Source organism: Castor canadensis, chromosome 11 (genome assembly GCF_047511655.1).
Source record: "Castor canadensis chromosome 11, mCasCan1.hap1v2, whole genome shotgun sequence".
Lineage (NCBI taxonomy): Eukaryota > Metazoa > Chordata > Mammalia > Rodentia > Castoridae > Castor > Castor canadensis.
This window is the reverse complement of record NC_133396.1, coordinates 52,901,938-52,923,325: the sequence shown is the minus strand read 5'-3', so window position 1 is coordinate 52,923,325 and position 21,388 is coordinate 52,901,938. Positions and strand designations below refer to the sequence as shown.

Below are 21,388 nucleotides of genomic sequence, written 5' to 3'. Positions count from 1 at the left end.
TTCTGAGTGAGGTTAGCCTGGCCCAAAAGACCAAAAATCGTATGTTCTCCCTCATATGTGGGCATTAGATCAAGGGCAAACACAACAATGGGATTGGACTTTGAGCACATGATAAAAGCGAGAGCACACAAGGGAGGGGTGAGGATAGGTAAGACACCTAAAAAATTAGCTAGCATTTGTTGCCCTTAACGCAGAGAAACTAAAGCAGATACCTTAAAAGCAACTGAGCCAATAGGAAAAGGGGACCAGGAACTAGAGAAAAGGTGAGATCAAAAAGAATTAACCTAGAAGGTAACGCACACGCACAGGAAATCAATGTGAGTCAACTCCCTGTATAGCTATCCTTATCTCAACCAGGAACACTTGTTCCTTCCTATTATTGCTTATACTCTCCCTTCAACAAAATTAGAAATAAGGGCAAAATAGTTTCTGCTGGGTATTGAGGGGGTGGGGGGGAGAAGGAGGGGGCAGAGTGGGTGGTAAGGGAGGGGGTGGGGGCGGGGGGAGAAATGACCCAAGCCTTGTATGCACATATGAATAATAAAACAATAAAAAAAGAAGAAAAACCCATCAAAAAAATTTAAAACATGGTAATTTTGATACAAGCACAGAAAAACAGAACAATGGATTAGAACAGAGGGTTCTAAGACGTTCCTGTGCATGTGTGGGAAATGACCATGTGATAAATATGGGACCACAAGTCAATGTACTTAGAAATTGCTATGGGAGGGAACCTGTTCACTTTACTTAAAAATAAATAACTAAAATGGAAACACTACCTAACACCACAAAGTTGGACTACAAATGGGTCAGCTGAATGCAGAAGGTAAAACTATAAAAGTTAATAGAAGGAAATATTGGAAAACATCTCTGGCCTAAAAGCGGAAAGAACCACAGACATGAGGGGTTGGGGGTAGGAATCCCTAATACGCTTATATGTTTTATTCCATCAACATTAAAAAATTTTGTAAAACAAAGGACACTATGAAAAAAGTAAATGGATGAAAGAAAGGGAGCTGATACTTGCAATTTTAAAATTGAGAAGGGATTAATATCTAGAAGGAAATGCAAAGAACTACAAATCAATAAGATATTTAGACCAGCCCAAATGGGGAAGTAAGCAAGAGGATGTAACCAGGCAATTCACAAAAGAAGATGTCACCAAAGATCATAAGCAGATTCATTGGTAACCAGAGTCGTGCACACGGAAACGATTTTTACACATATTCATCTGGCAACAATTTGACACTGGATGGTGCCCGCCCAGCTGTTGGGATGGAAGCAGAAATATGCGAACCCTGCCAGTGAAAGTGCAGACCTATACAGTGATTCTGTGTGGCAATCTGGTAATTCTTAGACAAATTAGGTGGTGCCTAGCCATATCTAAGCAAGTCCACTCCTGGGTGCATCTCCTAAAAAAAAATCACAATGTCCCTGAAGAGACATGGATGAAGATGGACCTAGTGTCCATCGATACAGAAGCAAATAGATAAAATATGCACACAGACCCTATAAACAGCCAAAACAACTGCCTACATGGAGATGTGAGTGAATATGTGAAACACAGGGCGGGAGGCAAAATTTAGAAACTAGGGAAGTTTAACACAATACCACAGGTGTGAACTGTAAATACAGATACAGAATATATCGATAGATGTTTTGAAAGAAGACATTGGAATAAAAAGACATGCATTAAGAAAGATTAGGTGGGGGACTGGTGGAGTAGCTTAAGTGATAAAAGCGCCTGCCTAGCAAGCATGAGACCCTGAGTTCAAACCCCAATACTGCAACAACAACAACAAATTAGGTGGAGGCTGGGAATGTAGCTCAGTGGCAGATGTAGCACATGCCTAGCATGCAAGAGCAAGAGGTCCTGGGTTCCAGTCGCAGCACCAAAAAAAAAAAAAAAAAGAGAGAGAAAGGAAAAAAAAGGTTAGGTGGTAGCTCTGGGATAGGGGAGAGTATGAGTGAAGAACAGAAATAAAATCGGGTAAGTAAATAGATAAATAAAATAGGAATGGAGCCCTCTACAACCAATAATAAAATACAACCCAAATTGAGTAGAGCCTGATCATTTCTCTGCACCTAATGTCCAAAAAAGAATGAAAATAAACAAATAGAAATTTAAATGAATGTACAAAGGTCCAAAACTAGCCAAGTCACCCTGAAGATGAATGAGGTAAGGGACTTGTTCTACCAGATATATAAAGATTTAAAAACAAGAATAATTAAAACAGTACAGTAAATGACTATGCATTGCAGACAGGTGAATGAAATAGAGAGCCCAGAAGTCAAAAGATTGGTGCATGTTTTTTAATGAAGCCAGCAGCAGGAAAAGACAATCTTTTTCATAAATGGTGTTGAGATAATTGTGTACCCGAATGAGAATACTTCTCAAATGGAGGGGTACCATAACCAAAACCAGTTTCAGGTAGATTTAAGACCTAGAGATGAAAGGTAAAGCTAAAAATTAAAACATGAGCCTTTAAAAAAGATACCACAAAGCTGGGTGTGGTAGACACGCCTATGATCCTAGCACTCGGGGTGGGGGGGGGGGGCTGAGACAGCAGGATCACGTTTGAGCTCAGCTTGGAGCAAGACCCAGTCTCAAAAAAAAAAAAAAAAAGATACCACAGGAGACTGTCTTCTTGATTTTAAAGTGGGGAAGGACTCTTAAACATGTCAAAGAGAGCATTAACAAAGACTACTACATAAAAGTTAAGAATTTCTGGTCATTGAAAGACACGGTAAACCATGAGAAGATGAGTCTTAAATTGGAAGAAGAAATTTGTAAACACTGATATCCAGAAATTATAAAGAACTCTTTATGCATTAAAAAGAAAAGGATAAAGAAATCAACAAAGAGTCCCTCTCTTCAACAACAACCAAAAAACCACCAACCAACTGAACAAGAATCACATAGAAGCAGTAGAAATGGCTCCAAAAAGAGGCTGGAGATGTAGCTTAGTGGTTTAAGTGTTTGCCTAGCATGCACAAGGGCCTAGGTTAGCTCTCCAGCACCACACCAACCAAAAATCCAAACCTCAAAGAAATGGCTCCAAAAACATATTGTGATAGTTAAATTTTACAGATTAAGTTGGATGCTCAGAGGATGATTTTCGGATGAGATTAACATTTAAATTGAACTTTGACATTGTCCTCCAAAACGCGCATGAAACTTATCCAATCAGTTGAAGGCCTGAAAAGAACAAAAGGCCAGCGTCCCCGAAGGACAGACTCCTCCAGCACAGTGCATGCAGATGTCATCTGCACAGCTGGTTCTCCAGCCTCTAGGCCACACTAAAGATTTTGAACTTTCCAACATCCATAATCACACAAGCCAGCCAATACCTTATGATAAATCTCTATTTTCATACCCACCCTACTGGTTCTATTTCCCTGGAGAACTCTAACATACACATGAAAAGATATTCAACCTCATGAGTAATCAAGGAGGTTACAATTAAGACCCCAGTGAGGTTTTATTCAATACCTATCATATTGGCAAACACGTCAAAGATGGGTAATGCAAGCATTGGTGAGTATTCTGCAGAGGGCTGTGCTCATAACCCACTGATGGGAGTGTGAATGAATACCACCACCTTGGCAGACAGCCCTACTCCTCCTCCTCATTCCCCCTCCTAGGACTATATCTTTTGTTAAAAAGATCATGCACGTAGGCACCAGGTGACATAGGCAAGACCGTCTGCAGCAGCATTCTTGGAGAGAATTGAAAACTAGAAAAAATACAAATGTCCATCGATGGAAGAATAAATGAGTTTTGATCCATTCATCCAATAAAGTAACTTGACTGCTGTCTACATTATATGGATGGATCTCAAAAACAGGGTTCAATGTAAGAATCAAGTACTGATGAGTTTTTAAAATATGATTCCATTTGTGGTAAGTTCAAAAAGGGACAAAAGTAGTTATATTTGCAGGAAGAAAACACTATGAAGAAATAGAAGCGAATAAGCAATATCCACTTTAGGGTAACATTACCTCTAGTTGGAATGAAGAAAACAGCAGTAAAGGAAAGGAACCTGGGGCTGGAGAAGTGGTAATGTTCTTTATCTGGGTCTGAGCAATGGGTAAGTGGCTGTTTATGGTTTAAAATATATAAATGCATACAATTTAAAACACCATTTTGCTTCTACAGTATATTTCAGACCCACAGAAACCACTTTCCCCTGAAGGAATTTACAAAAAGATATAAATTATTCTTCATCTAAGAATGCTGAAAAAAAAAAACATTTTCTGATTCACAGTCACTAACTGGAAAATTACATCTAGTAATTGTTGCTACAACTCTACTTATTCAAAGTTTAAACAGTATAGAGCCAGGTGCAGTGGCTCACAGCTGTAATCCCAGCTACTCATGAGGCAGAGATCAGGAAGATCATGGTTCAAGGAATGTCTGGGCAAAAAGTCAGTGAGATCCCACCTCCACAAATAAAGTGGGTGTGGTGGTACATATCTGTAATCCCCATGGGATGTCGTGCCTACCTAGCAAGCACCAGGCCTTGGGTTCCAAACCCAGTTCCACCAAAAAAGAGTGAGTTTTACCTTGCCAAAAAAATTTTTTTTAAATCTACTGTAGGTATTTTAGAAGTATGATTTAGTTTAACTCTTCCATACACACAGAAAGGAGAGAGCACGCACACCTGTGTCAAGAGCAGCCCTCTGGCCCTGGGTGTTGGGGGGTCGTGACCTCTGACCCCTCACCTGATGCTTAGGTCATAGCTGCCGCTCAGGAGGACTTTCTCCTCCTCGCACAGGAAGAGGGTGCGCACGGTGCCCGCGTGGCCTCGGAACTCGATGGGCAGCAACTTGACATGGGCGATGTCCAGGAGGTAGACGTTCCGTTTGGAGGACAGGGCTACCAGGTCTCCCCCAGTGTAGTGGATGACTCTGTTCCGGTCCCACCTGTGCTTGGGATGGGGCAGGGGTTATGCACGAAAAAAGAGCTGGCCTTGTTAGCAGTGGGCTAATGGAAAATCCGGGGCCTTTCAACAGGGAGGCAGCAGACGGCAAGGCCAAGTATTAGCGGGCCCTGAGGGGCCGTTCCTTATGCCAGCACAACACAGACAAAATTATTAAAAATAATGAAAATAAATAAACGTCCTGCTAATGTATGCTAAATCCCTGAGAGAGGACAGAACATGGGGGCATTCCCCAAACTCACTAACCGTGGAAATCTTTTTTCATGGAAGACCTCAGAGGAGCCCAGTCAGGAAACACTCTGCACTGCATTTCTTTCTTTCTTTCCTTTTTTTTTAAACCAATATCCAAGCTGCACTTATTAGGTTCTAAGTTCTGTGCTACTAGGTACCATGGGAAATATGAAGATAGTAAGATAGGGAGGGACCTTGCTCACAATCAGCTTAGAGTCCAACAAAACAAGGTGAGTTGAATTAATTTTGCAATCAGAGAAATATTAGAAAATAGGTAAAATATAAACAGGATGACCAAATAATTTATTGTCCAAACTGAGACTTTTTGTTGTAAAAAGGGATACTTCTATTAAGTACTGTAGGACCACAGAATAAAGGGGGAATTGTTCTAGCAAACAGGAATGTACAGTTGCTCTAAACATGAGAAATTCTTGATGTTTTGTCCTTATCCCATGTGTCTTGTCAAGAGTTCAATCACTCATCATCTAAAAAGCAGTTATTGCCATATTATGATTTCATAAAAACTTCCCCGTACTGACTGGTCTCTTTCCAAGATGCAATTTCTTACTAAGATTCACAGCCAAAAATAAAGTGAAGATGTCCTCTGCAAAACCTTGTGAATAAAGAGTGAAGGCCTATGCCTAAAAGATGGCAGAAATCTGATTATTAAAAGGTCTCCTTGTGGCATACTCAGTGCTATTTCATGTATAACACGAATGATATCCACAGTGTTTTGCTGGATTGGCCTGTAGAAATGTATAGCTGGGCACTTGTGGCTCACGCCTGTAATGCTAGCTCCTTGGGAGGCTGAGATCAGGAGGATCATGGTTTGAAGCCAGCTGGGTAAAAAGTTCCTGAGACCCCCATAATATAAGAAAAAAAAAAAGATTACATGCATGTAACATGTGCAAGAGGTTGCTGGTCCAAATATCCAAAATTTATAAAGGGAAAATGTCTTCTCCCAGCTGCCAACAATGGTGCAAAATTAAACACCTGTTGTCCAAAAGGGATCTCATACTAGCTCAGGGCTAGACCTTGAGGGCAGAAGAGGTCAAGTCACCGGTGGTCAGGAGAATCTAAAGATGCCAGTGTGGGTTAATTCAAGGGTCCCTGAAGACCTGGCTTCTGCCCCAGTACCTACGTGTCAGAGACAATGCGGACATTGTAAGTGCCACAGAAAACATTCCTCTCCTCCATTGGGATCATCTGAGTCTCCTGGTTCTGGTACGCAGTCCACAAGCTGTAGTCAGTCTAACAAAGAAATACCTGGAGTCAAAGAATGGCGTTAGTGTCACCCAGGGTCCCAGATGCCTCCTCCAGTCTCCCCTGGCAAGAGCAATGGATTCTTCCTTTCAAGGCTTTGGCTGCTGCTTTGTGGTGATGGGGAAGGGCTGATGAATAGGCACCAAAGTGACCCGTGTTAGAAATGCTGAGTCAAGGGTTCCAATTCATTTGTGTATTTTCTATACATTCTGGTTTCATGAACTTTCAAGGCTGAATTCCAAATACTGTTCAGAGCACAACTTTTCTGAAAATGGGCTTACTAAGGGTATGTTCACAACAGAAAACCACAGGGGCCCTTGGAGCAGCCGCTTCAATGAACTTGGGGTTTCACGTTTATATTCCATGGACCTGATAGTACAAAACACACTCACGGAGACTTGAGATTATTCCCACACTTTTTGTGCATTTGTGTTTCAAAGTTTTCTTATCTCTGTAACCTTCGTTTGTCCTCACAGCTGCCTCCCAATGTGAATACACAAGTATTCTCATCATTTTACAGATGACATATCTGGGACTTAGGGAGGTGAAATCAATTTTATCGAGTCCCAACAGGAGCGCTTTCCTTTGCTTCTCAACCTTTCCTTGCTTCCTTCCTTTCTTTCTCCCTCCCTCTCTCCCTAGGTCTCCTTGGTGAGACCTGTGACAGTTAGAAACATGCCTTGAATGTTACTAGATTTAGTTACTCTTTGCTTTTCTCGTTAATTTTAAATCTTACTGTTTACAGTTTTGACCTTTTATTAGTTTCAGACATAATTTGATTCTGTGTATTTCTAACCTAGTCCCAAGTACATGAGGAAATGAAATAAATTTTGCCCTGAGCAATCCATTTCATTCTTAATACATTAGCAATAGATTTTAAATATCAACAATATTGAACAATTTTAGATTCTGTTGTAAACTCAGTTGAAATGGTATTGACGCTGCTCCCAGTTTTGGTAGAACTGAAGTGCTACTGTATTGGTAGAGTAAGAGAGAGTTCCAGTGAATATATATTCTGTGTTTTCTTTAATAAGATCACATGAATTTTAGTTGAGTTGATCAGCCATACCAATTACACTCTGCTAACAAATACTTGCAGTCACGTTCTGCTGTGATTCATTGTGTTGACTGTCAGTACTGGAGAAATTTGGTTGATCATTTAGTGCTCTTTGCATTTAAATAATGTATCTGTGTCACCTGCAAGACAGTTATATTCTGATGGTATATTAACTAAGTGTCTATCCTGGGTCAACTTGTAAGTGATGTGGAGCCTCTATCTGACGGTACTTAAAAAATTCCTTGAATTCCCACCTATGACTGACATTGCCCGTGGCCTCTGAATGCTCCACCTGATGACCTGGACATAGAACATGGTCATAGGATTTGAAGTAAAGATTCCTGAGAGGACAGCTCAACCAATCCACTTGTCCTACAGATGGGGAAATCAAAGCTTTCAGAGGGAAAGAAATTTGCAAGTCAGCAAACAATACAGAACTCAGATTTCCCTTAAGGAAGGATCCTATGTTCTTCCTCAATGGCTGAGTCTAGATATTACCCTTCAGTGGCCAGTAGAAACAAGATATTCACAGCTACTTGCCCCAAGGCCATTAAAACTCACCTTTGTTCTCAATTTCCACTTTGGATTTTTCATACGCATGCACTTCTTCTCATCTATCATTTTAGGAACTGGGATAGAAAGCTTATTGGCGTAAGTGGGATCTATTCCCCTTGTGTAGGAACCCTGGAAGGGAAAAACAAAACATGACTATGCTTGGACATCTGCAGTCTCGTGTACATTGCAGCACTATTCACAATAGTGAAGCTACAAAGCCAAACTAAGTCCTCATTAACAGAAGAATGGATAAAGAAAATGTGGTGTGTATACACAATGGAATACATTCAGTCCTAAAGAAAAGGAAATCCTATGTCCAACAATGTGGATGAAAGTGGAAGACATTGTGTTAAGTAAAATAAGCCAGGCGCAGAAAGATAAATACCACATGATCTCACTTGTGTGGAACCCAAAAAGTCGATCTCACAATAGAGAGTAGAATAACGTTCACCAGATTTAGAGGTAGTTAGGAAGGAGTGGGAGTTAGAGAGATGTTGGTCAAATGAGAACTATGTGAGGTGATGCATTTGTTAATTACCTATGGTTAACCATTCCACAATGTATACTTCAGAACATCAGATTTTACATGATAAATACATCTAATGATACCTATCCATTTCAAGAAAAACATTCACTATTTTTTTTAAAAACAAGAAATGACTATTCTTCATTCTTACTCTCCAAGAATAGGAAAAAAAAAATCACTCTTGGCAGTATCTGAAGATTGGTAAGCTCTGGCTACAGAGGAAAGGAAGACCTAGGTCTGGACAGTGATACCAACAGTGGGTGCAGTAGAATCAAAGATGATAAGACCAAATGCCGCAAAGGAGACCAGCATGGTCCATGGCCAGCAAACTCCAAATTATGGCCAGCCTTTCTTCTCATCCTTTGTCATCTACCTCTGCTTGGGGAAAAGCCGAAGCTCCCAAGATTGCATTGTTTATAATTTAGCTTCCTGCAAGAAGCTGAGAAATGAAAATGCCAGAGATGATGACTGCCAGGGAAAGTGCATGTTAACCTAAATATATGCATTGTGGCACTGGAAACTTCTGGATAACTTATGAGACTGATTCAGAAACACATTAATGGCTTATTGTGGAAGCTCCAATGGTACTCCTTACAGGGAAGGGGAGAGAAGTCCCTGCTTTGAGACATTTTTGTTTTGGTTTTATTTTTCCAGTTCTAGAGATGGAATCCAGGGTCTTGTACATGCTAGGTAAGTTGCTACCACTGAGATCCATCCCAATCCTGAGAAGGTTTGGAAAGCTCGTCTCTTTTCCTGAGAGGCTTCCATGTCATCCCTGTTAGATACACTGGCAGTGGGAAGCAGGTCGTGATCAATGGGGAATCAGGCCACAAAGAGGTGGTTGCTAAAACCCAAGAAGCTGCAAATGTGGAGCAGGAGGCCAGCTGTGTGATTACCAGGGAGACAGAAAGGCTCAACCTCAACATGGAAATGAAGCTGGTCTCCAGTCATGCCCCTCCCAGACTAGAAGTACCTGCAAGAGAGAAATCTGGTTCTGAATGAAGTTATGCATGGACAAGTCCATCTTGACCTGCTGGGCCAGAGCAGCCCAGTGCTGGCTCACGGAGGCACATCTGTTCAGGCTATTTCGATCCAGCATTCCTGGTTGAGGGGAGAGAAAACAAAGATGAACCCAGAAACCTCAGGACAGAGCCAGGATGGGAGGTCTCTGAGAAGTCCCCTAATCCACCAACATACTTAGAATGTACTTGGAGAGGTGGATGGGGAGGTGACGGATAAAGTCCCGGTGTTGGCTGAACCCAGAAGACAGGGCTCTGACATCATCTGCGTTCATCAGCAGATTGAAGTGATCATGCCCTGGCTCGTGTATGCCTGATTGTGTAGAAAATAGCTTATTCATCTCGGAAATATAGTACAGCGAATTATTCTGGTATCTCTCTAGAGAAAAGACAAAAAAGGGTGCGAGGGTGAGTGGTCTCTGTAGTAACTTCAGGCCCAGAATCCTCAGCAAAGCTCTGCCCCCAAAATAAAACTCCCCAAATCTACCCAGAGGTCAAGGATTCTTCGTACATCTCTTCTCATGTGAAAACCCCGCCCCAAACACACAGGCATTAGCTCAGGGAGACGACTGTAGTAGCAAAGTCTGAAATGGCATCACTTTCAATTTCCTTGAAAATGCTCCAATAAGAAAAAGAAATTTTAAACAGTTTAAAGAGGAGGGGAGATAAGAAAGACTGGTGGGGCTGGGAGTGTGGCTCAGTTGGTAGAGCACTTACCTAGCAAGTGTGAGGTCCTAAGTTTACCACCACAAAAAAAAATAAGGTAAATCTTATTGTTGAAGCTGAATGATGGTTATATGGACTGTTATTATACTGTTCTACTTTTAAAATTTGAAATTTTCTATATGAAAAGTGTTTTAGGGGATGGCAGAGTGGCTCAAGTGGTAGAGCACCTGCCTAGCAAGCATAAGGATTTGATTTCAAACCCCCAGTGCCACCAAAAAAAAATACTCTTAAAAAGTTTCCTATCTGGACAAAGTGCCAGTGGCTCACGCCTGTAATCTTAGCTTTTTGAGAAGTGGAGATTGAAAGGATTGAGGTTTAAGTTCAGCCTGGGCAAAAAGTCCAAGAGATCCCATCTCAACCAATAAAAAGCTGGTCATGGTGGCATACACCTGCATCTCAGCTATGTGGGAAGTATAAATATAAACAGGAAGATCGCAGTCCTGTTCCACTCAGACATAAAAGTGAGACTCTATTAAAAAAAATAATGAAAGTAAGATAGGCTGGGGGTATGACTCAACTGGTAGAACATGTGCCTAGCAAACACAAAGCCTTGTGCTCAAACCCCAGTACTACTTACCCCCCAAAATATATATATATATAATGCATTTAAACTCGTCATGATGGCTTATGCCTGTAACTAATCTTAGTCATTGGAAGGCTGAGTCAGGAAGATCACAAGTTTAAGGCTACCTGGACTACCTAGCAAGATCCTGTCTTAAAAAAAAATGGGAAAGACGAATATCACATGTTCTTTCTTATATGCAGAATCTAGATCTTAAAAATTACTGAAAGAAACTTAAAACAGATTCTGTTTGGGAATACAAGGAGAGTGGAGAGAGTAAAGGAAGAGGGTGTGGGAGAGTAAGAGAGAGGGTGATTTTGATGGGGGGTGTTGTATACATATATAGAAATATCACAACGAAACACCTTTGTACAACTAATAAATAAAAATGGGGAAATGCATTTAATACCCTATAACGCACTGTAAAGTTAAAAACTCCCAAGTCAAATTATTGTAAGTTCATATGCTCTCTGACTATGGGGTTATGTCCCAATAAGCACACCAGAAGTCAAAAATTTTAAGTCAAACAATCTTAAGTCGGGGATGTTCTATATTTATTGGCTTTATTACTAACATCCAACTTACCAGATGTAGTTGTTTTTCCTGCCTCATTTTCAAACATACTTTTATTTGCTGAGGCTTTGGACAAAGGGAATGGTATGGGCCTGGGTTTAGCCGCCCAATAGACATGTGAGACCTCAGACTTGTCATCTTTCTCAGGGAAAAACAGTACATCGGCAGAGTCTTGATGGAGCTCTGAAGAATGAAAAACAAGACAAGGCTGCTCTTCTAGCAGGTGTATATAGGGCACTGAGATGGAAAGAAATGGTTTTATTTTTCCTTATTTCTTTTAAATATATATGGGTTCTGCGTTCTTGAACTCAACCAACCACAGAGTGAAAATGCTCAGGAAAAGCACTGCGTCTGTACTGCACATGTGCAGACTTTTTTTTTTCCTTGTTATTTCCTAAACAATACAACTGTTATATATACATATATGTGTGTGTATGTATATATGTGTATCAACTGTTACAGCATTTACATTGGTCTAGAGATGATTTGAAGTATATGAGAGGGTTGCCCATTCTATGCAAACACTAGATCACTTTACATAAAAGCCTTGAGCAGCAATGGATTTTGATATTCAAATGGGGTCCTGAAACCATTCCCCCACAAATACAGAGGACAGCTATACACACAAAACTAATTGGGGAAGTTATGTCTGTTTTTTTTGGGGGCCTCTAAATTTCTATGCAAAAATCTCAGAAAGCCCCCTGTTAAATTTTGTTAGTCAATCCAAGATGCAAGATGTATTTGAGTTCTATACAGGAAAGAGAGAGAGAGAGAGAGAGAGAGAGAGAGAGAGAGAGAGAGCTGTGGATGGGATCCACAAGATGGACATTTCTTTAAAGTTACTGCCGAACTCATATCAAAGATATGAATGACTACTCTCATAGTAAATAAAAACATTTACCTTTTTTAAGAGAAAATCTGTCCTAGGAAAAGAGAAAGTTTGCCACACCCTACAGCTGGGCTTATGCAACTCAAATGTAAATAACCAATTCTTATACTGTGTGATGAAGGCTTTGAAAGGGAACCATGGAGTATGCCATGTGTGCACAGTGGAGGATGCTGGGAGGAGGGGATGTTGGTTTTCAACCTACCTGCTGAGTGACCTAAGCCCAGGAGCTCACATTCCCTTGATGGGTTTCTTTATGGATAAAATGTAAGAGTTGCACTGGTTGGTCTTTAATCTAACTCATAGTTTCAACATGCTAGGATTCTCTTACTTTTTCACCACTGTATCATTCTTTTGTACACCTGACACCAAAGAAATCAAGTGACATACATAGAGGTTGAATTGCTTACTAGGTCATCTAGTGTTAAAATTCCTTTGGATACCATTAGTCACCACCATGATCTACTCAAGTCTCCTTGATGATAGGAATTACCCACCTTCAAGAGCTGAAACTCCAAAACTCCTCCATAAGCCTATTCTTTCCACCTTCTCTCACACCCCTCCATCAGTAAACCTGTCCTTCCCCTGGCTGGACCCTTCACTCCTGGACCCTTCCTAATGTGGAGTCTCTTGCCTGTTTGTTTCTTTTCCCTGAACCAGCTGGCCAAACACTTCTGAGATTCTCTCATCAGCACCTTATACCAATGATGCCCCAAGTGGGATCCATTAGTATCCTTGGAAATTTGTTAGAAATGCAGAATCTTGGGCCCCACCTCAAACCTGATGAGCCAGAGTTCTGGCAGAGGAGCTTGACAATCTTTTTTCTTTCTTTTTTTTTTTTTTTTTTTTTTTGGTGGTACTGGTGTTTGAACTCAGTGCCCCACTCTTGCTAGGCAGACACTCTACCACTTGAGCTACTCCATCAGCAATCTATGTTTTAACAAGCCCTCCTGAAGACTGATCAAAACTACAGGTTCAGAACCACTGCCCGAGGCTAATTTAGCCTTTAAGCTACCTTTGGCCTTGAATAAATGTTATTTTAAGGTTTGTTTTATGGGTAAACAAGGAATATGGTGGAATGTATTTTTTTAAAGCCCTAAGTTTTAAACTCTTGGTTTGGTTTCTGTGCAGGGCAGCTGATAGGCAAAATAATTTAGAAGTTTTCCCCTTACATCCCTGCCCAGAGTAACCCCTGCTGCAGGAAAGAGATAATACCAGGATTCAGTGCTTAGAGTCAGGAATCAGTCATTTTTGGGCCTAACAGGTCCAGAAATCCATTTTAAATCCCCACAATTAAAAGTTCTGTGCTTCCTTGTCATTTTACAACTTTCTAGAAGAAAGTCACATTCAGCAATCTCTCCTGTGTTAAAAAGGATGGGTCTCAGGACAAGGTTCAAAGAACCCTTTGCCTGCATTCTGGATAGTCCCCATTCACCTAAGCCTGTGACCACCTGTGACTCCTTATAGGCTCCTGAAGTCATACTTTCTGGTTTCTGGGGGCCTCTCGTCTCACTACCTGTGGCCTTGTTTACCTGAGATGTTGTTCCACTCTCTCAGAAACAGGACTCTGATTACACTGGCAGCAGTGAGCAGTAATTTGGGGTTGCACATCTGCAGCAGCAAGAGAGTGTAATTTGCCTTGGTCCGGTGAGTGCTGTTGCCAAACCAGAACAAGAGTTCCCTCATCTTCTGTTCTGCTGCTTTATCCAACATCCGGTTCAAGGAAGACTTCATGACCTTCGCCTTCATCCCCTCCTGCCTGCTGAGGTTGATCCGGGACCTGTTATAGGTGAAATCCTTTCCCTGGGTGGTCTGCAGGATATTTTGGAAATACCTTAACAAGTACAAGCTGTTTAACTGTTGTAGGATGCTGGCTAGAAATCTCCTCTGTGATATGTCGTTGACCCTTTGGAACCACTCTTTGGTAGAAAAGATCTTCCATGCTAAGACACATGCTTCACACTTCTGGCACACGGGGACCGAATCACTTCCCTTCTCACAGCGAAAATAGGGGATTTGCTTGAGTTTAGGTTCCATGTTTTGCAGGACTCTGAGATAACCAGTTCATTTCATCCTTGCCCATTAGCAACACCACGAAACACCAGAGGAACAGGAGAAGCAGAGAAATACTTCAAATGGGCCTCTTCTATCATAAACATCTGGAGAAAAAAGTAAGCCGCTGCGATGGATGGATGGATGGAAAATATATGTGTCCCAGAAACTGCCGGTAGAAGCCTGGCTCTTTGTACTGACCTCCTTGGAAACATGGCTTTACCGTAAATCTTCTAAAACTGGCACACTATATGTGGAGGCAGTTGCTGTATATTCTGAAAGAGCTGTTCATCTCACTTCTAGAACAACAATGCTGTTAGTCAAATGTAAGTAATATAAAGACCCCTTTTAAAGGAAAAAAAATGTGGAGACAGGAGTTGAGCTTCAATTGTTGTAATTAATGACTTTTAAATATTCATGAATACAAACTTAGATGTGAGTGTCTTTTGTTCACAGCCGTTCAGTTATAAGGTGGCTATCCCAAGGTCCTGAATATGTTTTTATTCCGTTTCTTAGATCATCATCAAAGTAAAATCACATGTTTAATATAAATTTAAGATATTTAATTGCTACAGAATGCTAACCAGAAATCTCTGCAGAGAACCACTCTTGGGTGCAGAAAATTTCACTTGGCCTGAGAATATGCTGGGAGTTGACTTCCAGCCTCAGACGTGTGCTCATTCATGAGCGGGGGAGCAGGACAGCTTAGCAATGAGGAAGTGTAGGGTGTAGAGTAAGGCTCCCAGGCTTTGAACCCCAGCCCAGCTGCTTTGCTTCTCTCTCCCTCCCTCCTATCTACCTCTCTCCTGTGAACACAGACAGGTTATTCAATCCTCTTTGCTTCAGTTCCTCATCTCTAAAATGGAGACAACAGAGTTCCTGCATAATAAAGCTGCTGTGAGGATTAAATGAGATATGCACAGCACTTAGAAGACTCCTGGTGGGTATGGAGCCCTCACTGCATCCTAACCATCACCCTCTTGCTATCACATTACAGTAATCCCCTCTTACTGTGGAGAATACATTCCAAGACCCTAGGAGAGGCCTGAAACCTCATATAGTACCAAACCCTGTACTCACTACTACCTTTTTCCCTACACTTACATAGCTATGATAAACTTTATCAATTAAACTTTAACCTTAAGTTTTTAAAATTAGGCACAGTAAGAGACTTACTACAATAGCTAATAATACATGAATGTGATCTTTCACTCACTCTCTCACTCTCAAAATATCTTCTTGGACTGTACTCACCCTTCTGCTTGTGATAACGTTACCAGTGGTTCAGACCAAGGTTGACCTAAGGTGACTGAAACCTTGGAAAGTGAAATTGTGGATATACAGAACTACTGTATTGTTGTTGGGATTATTGTTGAGGCAAACAATGTTCACAGCAGTGTGTGTGTGTGTGTGTGTGTGTGTGTGTGTGTACATACTACAATGAGGTAAATGTAAAGAAATTGTATGTGTATAATAGAAAAATGATACAAAAATGTAAGTCTTACCTGTTGTCTGAGCTCTTTACTCCTGGGCTCTGGCTTATGATACATTCAGGAGTGGTGAGTTGGGCCATTAGAGTCAAATTAATGAGTTTACATGGCCCTCAGTGAGACCCAAACAGAAGGCTTACTTCTGTTCTCAGTTGTAACCCAGGAGATAAAGGTCTCATTGGGCTTTTAAGAATACTCAATAGCAAGTATAATAAAATGCTAATAACTGGTGAGTGTGAAGAGTATTTGAATGTCTATTGTTCTATGCTTTCAGCTTTTCATGGGTTTGACTTTTTTTTTTCAAGATAACTAAAAAATAAAGCTAGAGGGAACATCACATAATAGAGCTAACAATAGCAACACAGGCACAGTGAGACCATTCTCTTACTTCAGACAAGACTAAGTTTAAACACTGACTCCAGTGAGCTACATGATCTTAAGCAAGCTACCTAGACTCTCTGAGCCTCAGCTTCTCTACCTTACTTATAAGGATGGAAGAGAAGAAGGCGGATAAGAATTATTGTTACCTTCTGAGACCAGTTGTTGCTGCTATTATTACTGCTGTTATTGTTACCTGAGATGAAACCAAAAAGTGTGCAATACTGCATGGATCTCTAGTGCCCTTGTCTGACGGGCACTAGAAGAAGGCAGTGGAAGTCAACTAGCTGGCAATACCAGTTGTTGGAAATGTAGGCCCCAAAAGTGACCACGTGGAGAGGAGTGATCTGGCCAAGAGATTCTTTATTGCCGGGCGGGAGAGGGGGAGAGCCGAGAGAGAGAGAGAGAGAGAGAGAGAGAGAGAGAGAGAGAGAGAGACAGGCAGGTGCTTAAATACCCCTCATTGAGACTCAGCATGATCTGATTGGTTAGGATCTTAAGGTTCATGCTGATTGGAGGTTGGGGCAGAAGGAGGATTCAAGCTAGACTTGAGGCAGGACCATGACCCTGGGAAATGGAAGCTTAAGGGAGCAGTAAGAACCAAAACCTATCGGTGCCATTATTGCCAACACCAGTCACATATTGGGGCAGGGTGGGCGAGGGAAGAGGTTAAGTTAGAAACAAGATCAGCTCTAAAAGTTCACCCTCTAAGAGAAAGAGGGTTAACATTTAATTCATCAGACAAAGGAGGTGACAAGGAGAGAGGCCCAAAGCAGACTGTTTGAATACTTAAGGGGAAGGCATACCACCCCCAAAGTGTTGCATGCTAAAGGTAGCTTGTTTCTAAGGGCTCAAATACATTAAGATTTCAATCTGTGAGGCTCACATATATCAAGAAAGCAGTTTTGCCCATCCAGATTAGCCTCCATTCCACATCTGAGTGCTGACTGGGACCCCATGGAGGGATACAAACTTGGGAGAGAGAAACAAGCCTGAATCCCCTCATTGCTTTCTTTTTTTTTTGGTCAAAGTTTAATATTTAAATTAACCTAAAGAATGTTTATAAGCTGTAGATAAGTATACTTGGCTTTAAACTTATATATTTTAAACAAAAGCAAGGAAAAGTACGTTTTATTTTGTGCAGTCAATGTACAAAATATCCCTACTTCCCTTGAGAAACAGTATATCTAAAATATACTTTGATGAACGCTGAATAGTAAGACATGCATTACACAGGTGCACTGAGTAGAAGTGAACACAGATACATATTCTTCAAATGCCCTGTCATCTAAGAATATATCACAGCATTGATAATACGAAGAAAAATGTTTGGATTTATTTTTAAATTCTAAATTGTCCTGGTTCGCCACTGAGAGGCCTCAGGGGGGAAAAGGCAATCAGGTTATCACCAAAGGAGACTTGTCTGGCGTGTTCTTGTTGTCTGCTCTCCATCTGAATACGTGGACTACCGAAGTTTAGGCCTGGTGAATCAAGAAGATGACATGCAGTAGTGGCATTTTTATAACAAATGATGCTGACTGAGAAGGTGCAATTTCTTCTTTTAAGATGCTATTTTGTAATGATGTATCTTTTTCAGGGCTACTCATCAAAACATCTTGTGAGGTAACTGAAGAAGTTAGCTCCATTCCTTCTATAACATCTGAAATGTCTTTTTTGTTAGTAGTAGTAATATCATTTGCTACTCCACCACCAAGAGGCAAACTCATTCTTTCACTGGTTAGTAAACAATGCATCTCAAAGTTGACCTTCTCTGTATCCTCAGTTAAGTCTTGTAATTCAGGACACTGAGTATCTTCTACTCTGCTGTTTCTGCTTTCTGGAATATTTGAAAACAATGTCTTCTGATCACTTCGTTGACTCTGAGGATCAGGCTTCTCCAGTGACATCCTTGGTCTCAGGTCCACTCCAGCCCTGTTCTCAGGCACAGCTTTGCTAACAGACTTAGGTGTTCCAAGTCTTTGAGAACAACATTCAGAGGAAAGAAAGAACTGAGAATGATTTAACAGTACTCTCAACCCCGAAAAATCCAGCATCAAATACTATTTTGTCAACTTCCTTTGGTATCACAGAGGTCACTGCCTCAGTGTGCTCTTCTTGCTTAATTCTCTCTCTCATTACATTTTTGATGGAAGCTAAGTGATTTCCAGCTGCAATCCTTCCATCATCCTGTTTTGGTTTACTCTTGATACATTTTTTTTTTCTGAAAGACTTTTTTCTTTGCATTATTATTGTTTTGCCATCCAGATTCCTCAAGTTTGGTCAAATTGTTGAATTTTTAGTTAACATCTTCTATCTGAAAATTAACAATATCCCAAAATCTATCCAGATCTGTACATGTAGTCTCCTTTTCACCTCATTTATATTCACAATCATTCACCAGTCCTTCAAACTGTTTAAATCTTTCCTTAATAAAGAGTCTTCTCTGACTAACTGCTATGCAAACAAGAACTTTAGCCTCATCTGGAATGTCCAATTCAAGCTTCCTTTCCCACTCAAGGCAGTGTGAGGTTAATTTCTCAGTTTTAGACTGGAGGATATGCCTGAACTGTGGTACGTCATGTTGTGACTGGGATATTTATTTCAAGTGATGGGACTTCTTTTATTGAAAGGCAACTTGAATTTTTAATATAGCTTCATTTTGATTTAAGTCATGTTTTGAATCTTGCTGTTCCCTCTTAGTAGAGGAAGTTATATATTGCTGTGCCAAGATTTCTTTTGTTTTTTCTTCAGTCTTATTATAAACTTCTAGGTTTATATAGAAGGTTTATATAGTTACCAGGTGTAACTGGGTGTCAAAAAACACTGGCAGTTCTAGGAGTCATGGGTGTCACTTCATAGGTCTTCAGAACATCCAGTGGCTGAAACATAAAATTTTTAGGAGCAAAGGAATTCCTTCCTTTTGCAGGATTTGTCTTTGGCAAGTTTTCCATTTCTGATAAAACTCCATCTGGTTCCATTCTTTTTGTTGTACTGGTTTTTGAATCCAAAGTATTTTCTTCACTATCAACTTTAAAAGAAATGACCTTGTCAGGTTTTGTTTCCATTTTTTTGGCAGGTCTTCCTTTATTTGTTGCCTTTCTTTTTGGCTCATTATTATTAGTAGCTCTTGTGACTGGCTTTCTTGCTGTGGTAGATGAGACTGTTCTGGCAATCTGCTTTGTCACTTGAGTAGCTGATCGAGTCATTCTCACTGAGGCAGACACTACAGGCTGTGTAACTTTTTACTATCTTTTCAGAAGTCTGTTTTTGACCAGGTCGGATTGCTCCAGCACCACTCCCATTATGAATCTTAGTCTGTCCCATTTAGTCTTTGGCCTTTGATCTTATAATCCATACATTAGATGGAACAGCCTTCTGTTGCTCAACTTTCATAGCATTCTGATTTGTTAAAAGAAAGCAAGGTGTATAGGTCTATAAACACCCGTTTTAAATACTCCTTGTTTGGCTTTTTCTTTCTGTTCTTTCAGTTTTTTAAGTTGCTTTTCTTCTTTGTGTTTTTGGAGCATTAGTTTTCGTTCATCACTTAATAGTTTTCTTTGACCTTGGCTTGATATTGGCCTTTTCTGGAACAAGGTCTTGCAATGTCTCATCTATGTGAACAAGAACTCTATTTTCCAAGATTGGAATGTTGACATCTTTCAAACCAAAGTGTCTATTTCATTCATATTCCTTGTACCTGTTTTCTTTCTGAGACAGTGATTTTCTATGAGCAATTTTAGTTCTAATCATTTTAGTACTTAAATCCTTTCTGTGATGACTAGCAAAATGTGATGAAGACATCCTACCTGGTGACACTTTTCCCATGAAACCTCAGCCAAAGTAAAGGTTGGGGTCCTCTAGGCCCAGACAACCTGCCTCCTCATTGCTTCTTACTAGCTGCGTGGCCCTGGACAAGCTACACGCTCTTTAACTCAGCAATCGCTACCCTGCAAGGCGATGGAGTGTGTGGATTACATTCATTAATACACAAGAGCCTCATTGTTACTTTGCCCTCTTCATCCCGCATTGCTCCACTGCACACATCCCCTGCACACACATACCACATCTCCTCTGGCTTATCACCAGCACCAACAGGCAGGACTTCAGACATTGGCCATTGTTCATTCTCCATCCTTCTGAAGGGTGGACTGTGGGAAGTCCACGTGTTCCCCAAAGATGGCCATTAGCCAGGGGGAGAAACACGCATCCTAAGAGACACCTATTCACACCAAAATAACATAATCATCCCACTGACAATAAAGAGCTATAAAACCTGACATCCAACCCAGCTCAGGGGACTACCGGGTTCTGGTCCTGGTGCTCACCTCTCCATGTGGCCTTTTCTATCACTTCTCTGCAAAGAAAATTCCTCTTTGCTTGAGTTTCTGCCTTTGATTTCTATCTAAGAGTGGAACAAGGACCCTCACCACCCGAGAATTCCAGTGCATCACTTCCCCCCAACACATGTGTGAACATGCACACACACTCACACACACACACATTTCTCCTCAAACAGCAGATGTTGGTATGTTGTCACCCTGCTCAGTACCTTCTTTTCTAAGCAGCATCTTGGAGAAGATGGTGGGGTAGCCTCCTAAGCGTAGAGGGACATGCCAGGGATGCTCTGGAGACAGTGAGAGCAGCTGTCTACTGCCTTCTTCATTGCCTCCTGCTTCATGGTGCCTCCTGGAGGGTTGAGCTGCAGTGCCTGGTTCAGGCAGGAAGTTGGAGCCATCTGGAACCTGATTTCCAGTTGAGAACCGTGGCTTCAGTGGAGGACAGAAGATGACCAGATGGGACAGGCCAATTGCGGAGAAGTGGCACCTGATAGGCACAGAGGCAGGCAGGAAAATAGGTCTTCTTAGAGTGAGGGACAGGAGTCCAGTGGAGGAAAACATGCCTGGGAGGAAGGCTTTGGGGATGAGAAGTACCTGTGGAGAGCTCTCACTGTTTATAAAGGCTTCATACCAGTCCCTGCCTTTCCTTTGTGCCCTTTTCTTTCGGTTTCACTGGTGATCCTGATTCATCTCCCTCACCACCCACCTGCCAAACCTCCACCTGTTTGTCTCACCCTCCCATGTGGTTTGGAGATGCCCAGAAGGCAGGGCTGCTGCTAGCTAAGTAGTG

The 21,388-nt window shown here is 41.2% G+C and overlaps 2 protein-coding genes and 1 pseudogene across 2 annotated transcripts in view; all 3 read right to left on the bottom strand.

Moving 5' to 3' along the window:
* Fbxw10 (F-box and WD repeat domain containing 10) overlaps nt 1–9,666 on the bottom strand; it is a 32,601-nt gene extending 22,935 nt beyond the window's left edge. The window contains exons 1-4 of the mRNA XM_074046799.1: nt 9,549–9,666; nt 8,056–8,178; nt 6,316–6,425; nt 4,726–4,926 (exon numbers count right to left, since the gene is read on the bottom strand). Of these exons, the coding sequence (XP_073902900.1) occupies nt 4,726–4,926; nt 6,316–6,425; nt 8,056–8,178; nt 9,549–9,599 (485 nt within the window). The 5' untranslated portion in view covers nt 9,600–9,666. The remainder of the gene's footprint in view (nt 1–4,725; nt 4,927–6,315; nt 6,426–8,055; nt 8,179–9,548) is intronic.
* An 89-nt stretch (nt 9,667–9,755) lies between these two features.
* Nucleotides 9,756–15,966, bottom strand: LOC141413630 (F-box and WD repeat domain containing protein 10B-like). The gene is made up of 4 exons (XM_074044762.1): nt 15,899–15,966; nt 13,874–14,391; nt 11,468–11,638; nt 9,756–9,973 (listed from the first exon to the last, which is right to left on the bottom strand). Exons 1-4 carry the CDS (start codon nt 15,964–15,966, stop codon nt 9,756–9,758), a joined length of 975 nt encoding a protein of 324 aa, XP_073900863.1.
* Nucleotides 15,967–17,602: 1,636 nt separating this feature from the next.
* LOC109692349 (disks large-associated protein 5 pseudogene) lies at nt 17,603–20,062 on the bottom strand (annotated as a pseudogene).
* Between the last annotated feature and the right edge of the window lie 1,326 nt (nt 20,063–21,388).

Excerpts from the sequence above, each read along its gene's own strand:
- LOC141413630 (XM_074044762.1), bottom strand. The coding sequence starts at position 15,966 with ATGGCCCAACTCACCACTCCTGAATGTATCATAAGCCAGAGCCCAGGA. Across the intron at positions 14,392-15,898 it reads GTAAAGAGCTCAGACAACAG|AGTCCTGCAAAACATGGAAC; the intron begins GTAAGACTTACA and ends TGGTTATCTCAG. Across the intron at positions 9,974-11,467 it reads AGGAAAAACAACTACATCTG|AGAGATACCAGAATAATTCG; the intron begins GTAAGTTGGATG and ends TCTTTTCTCTAG.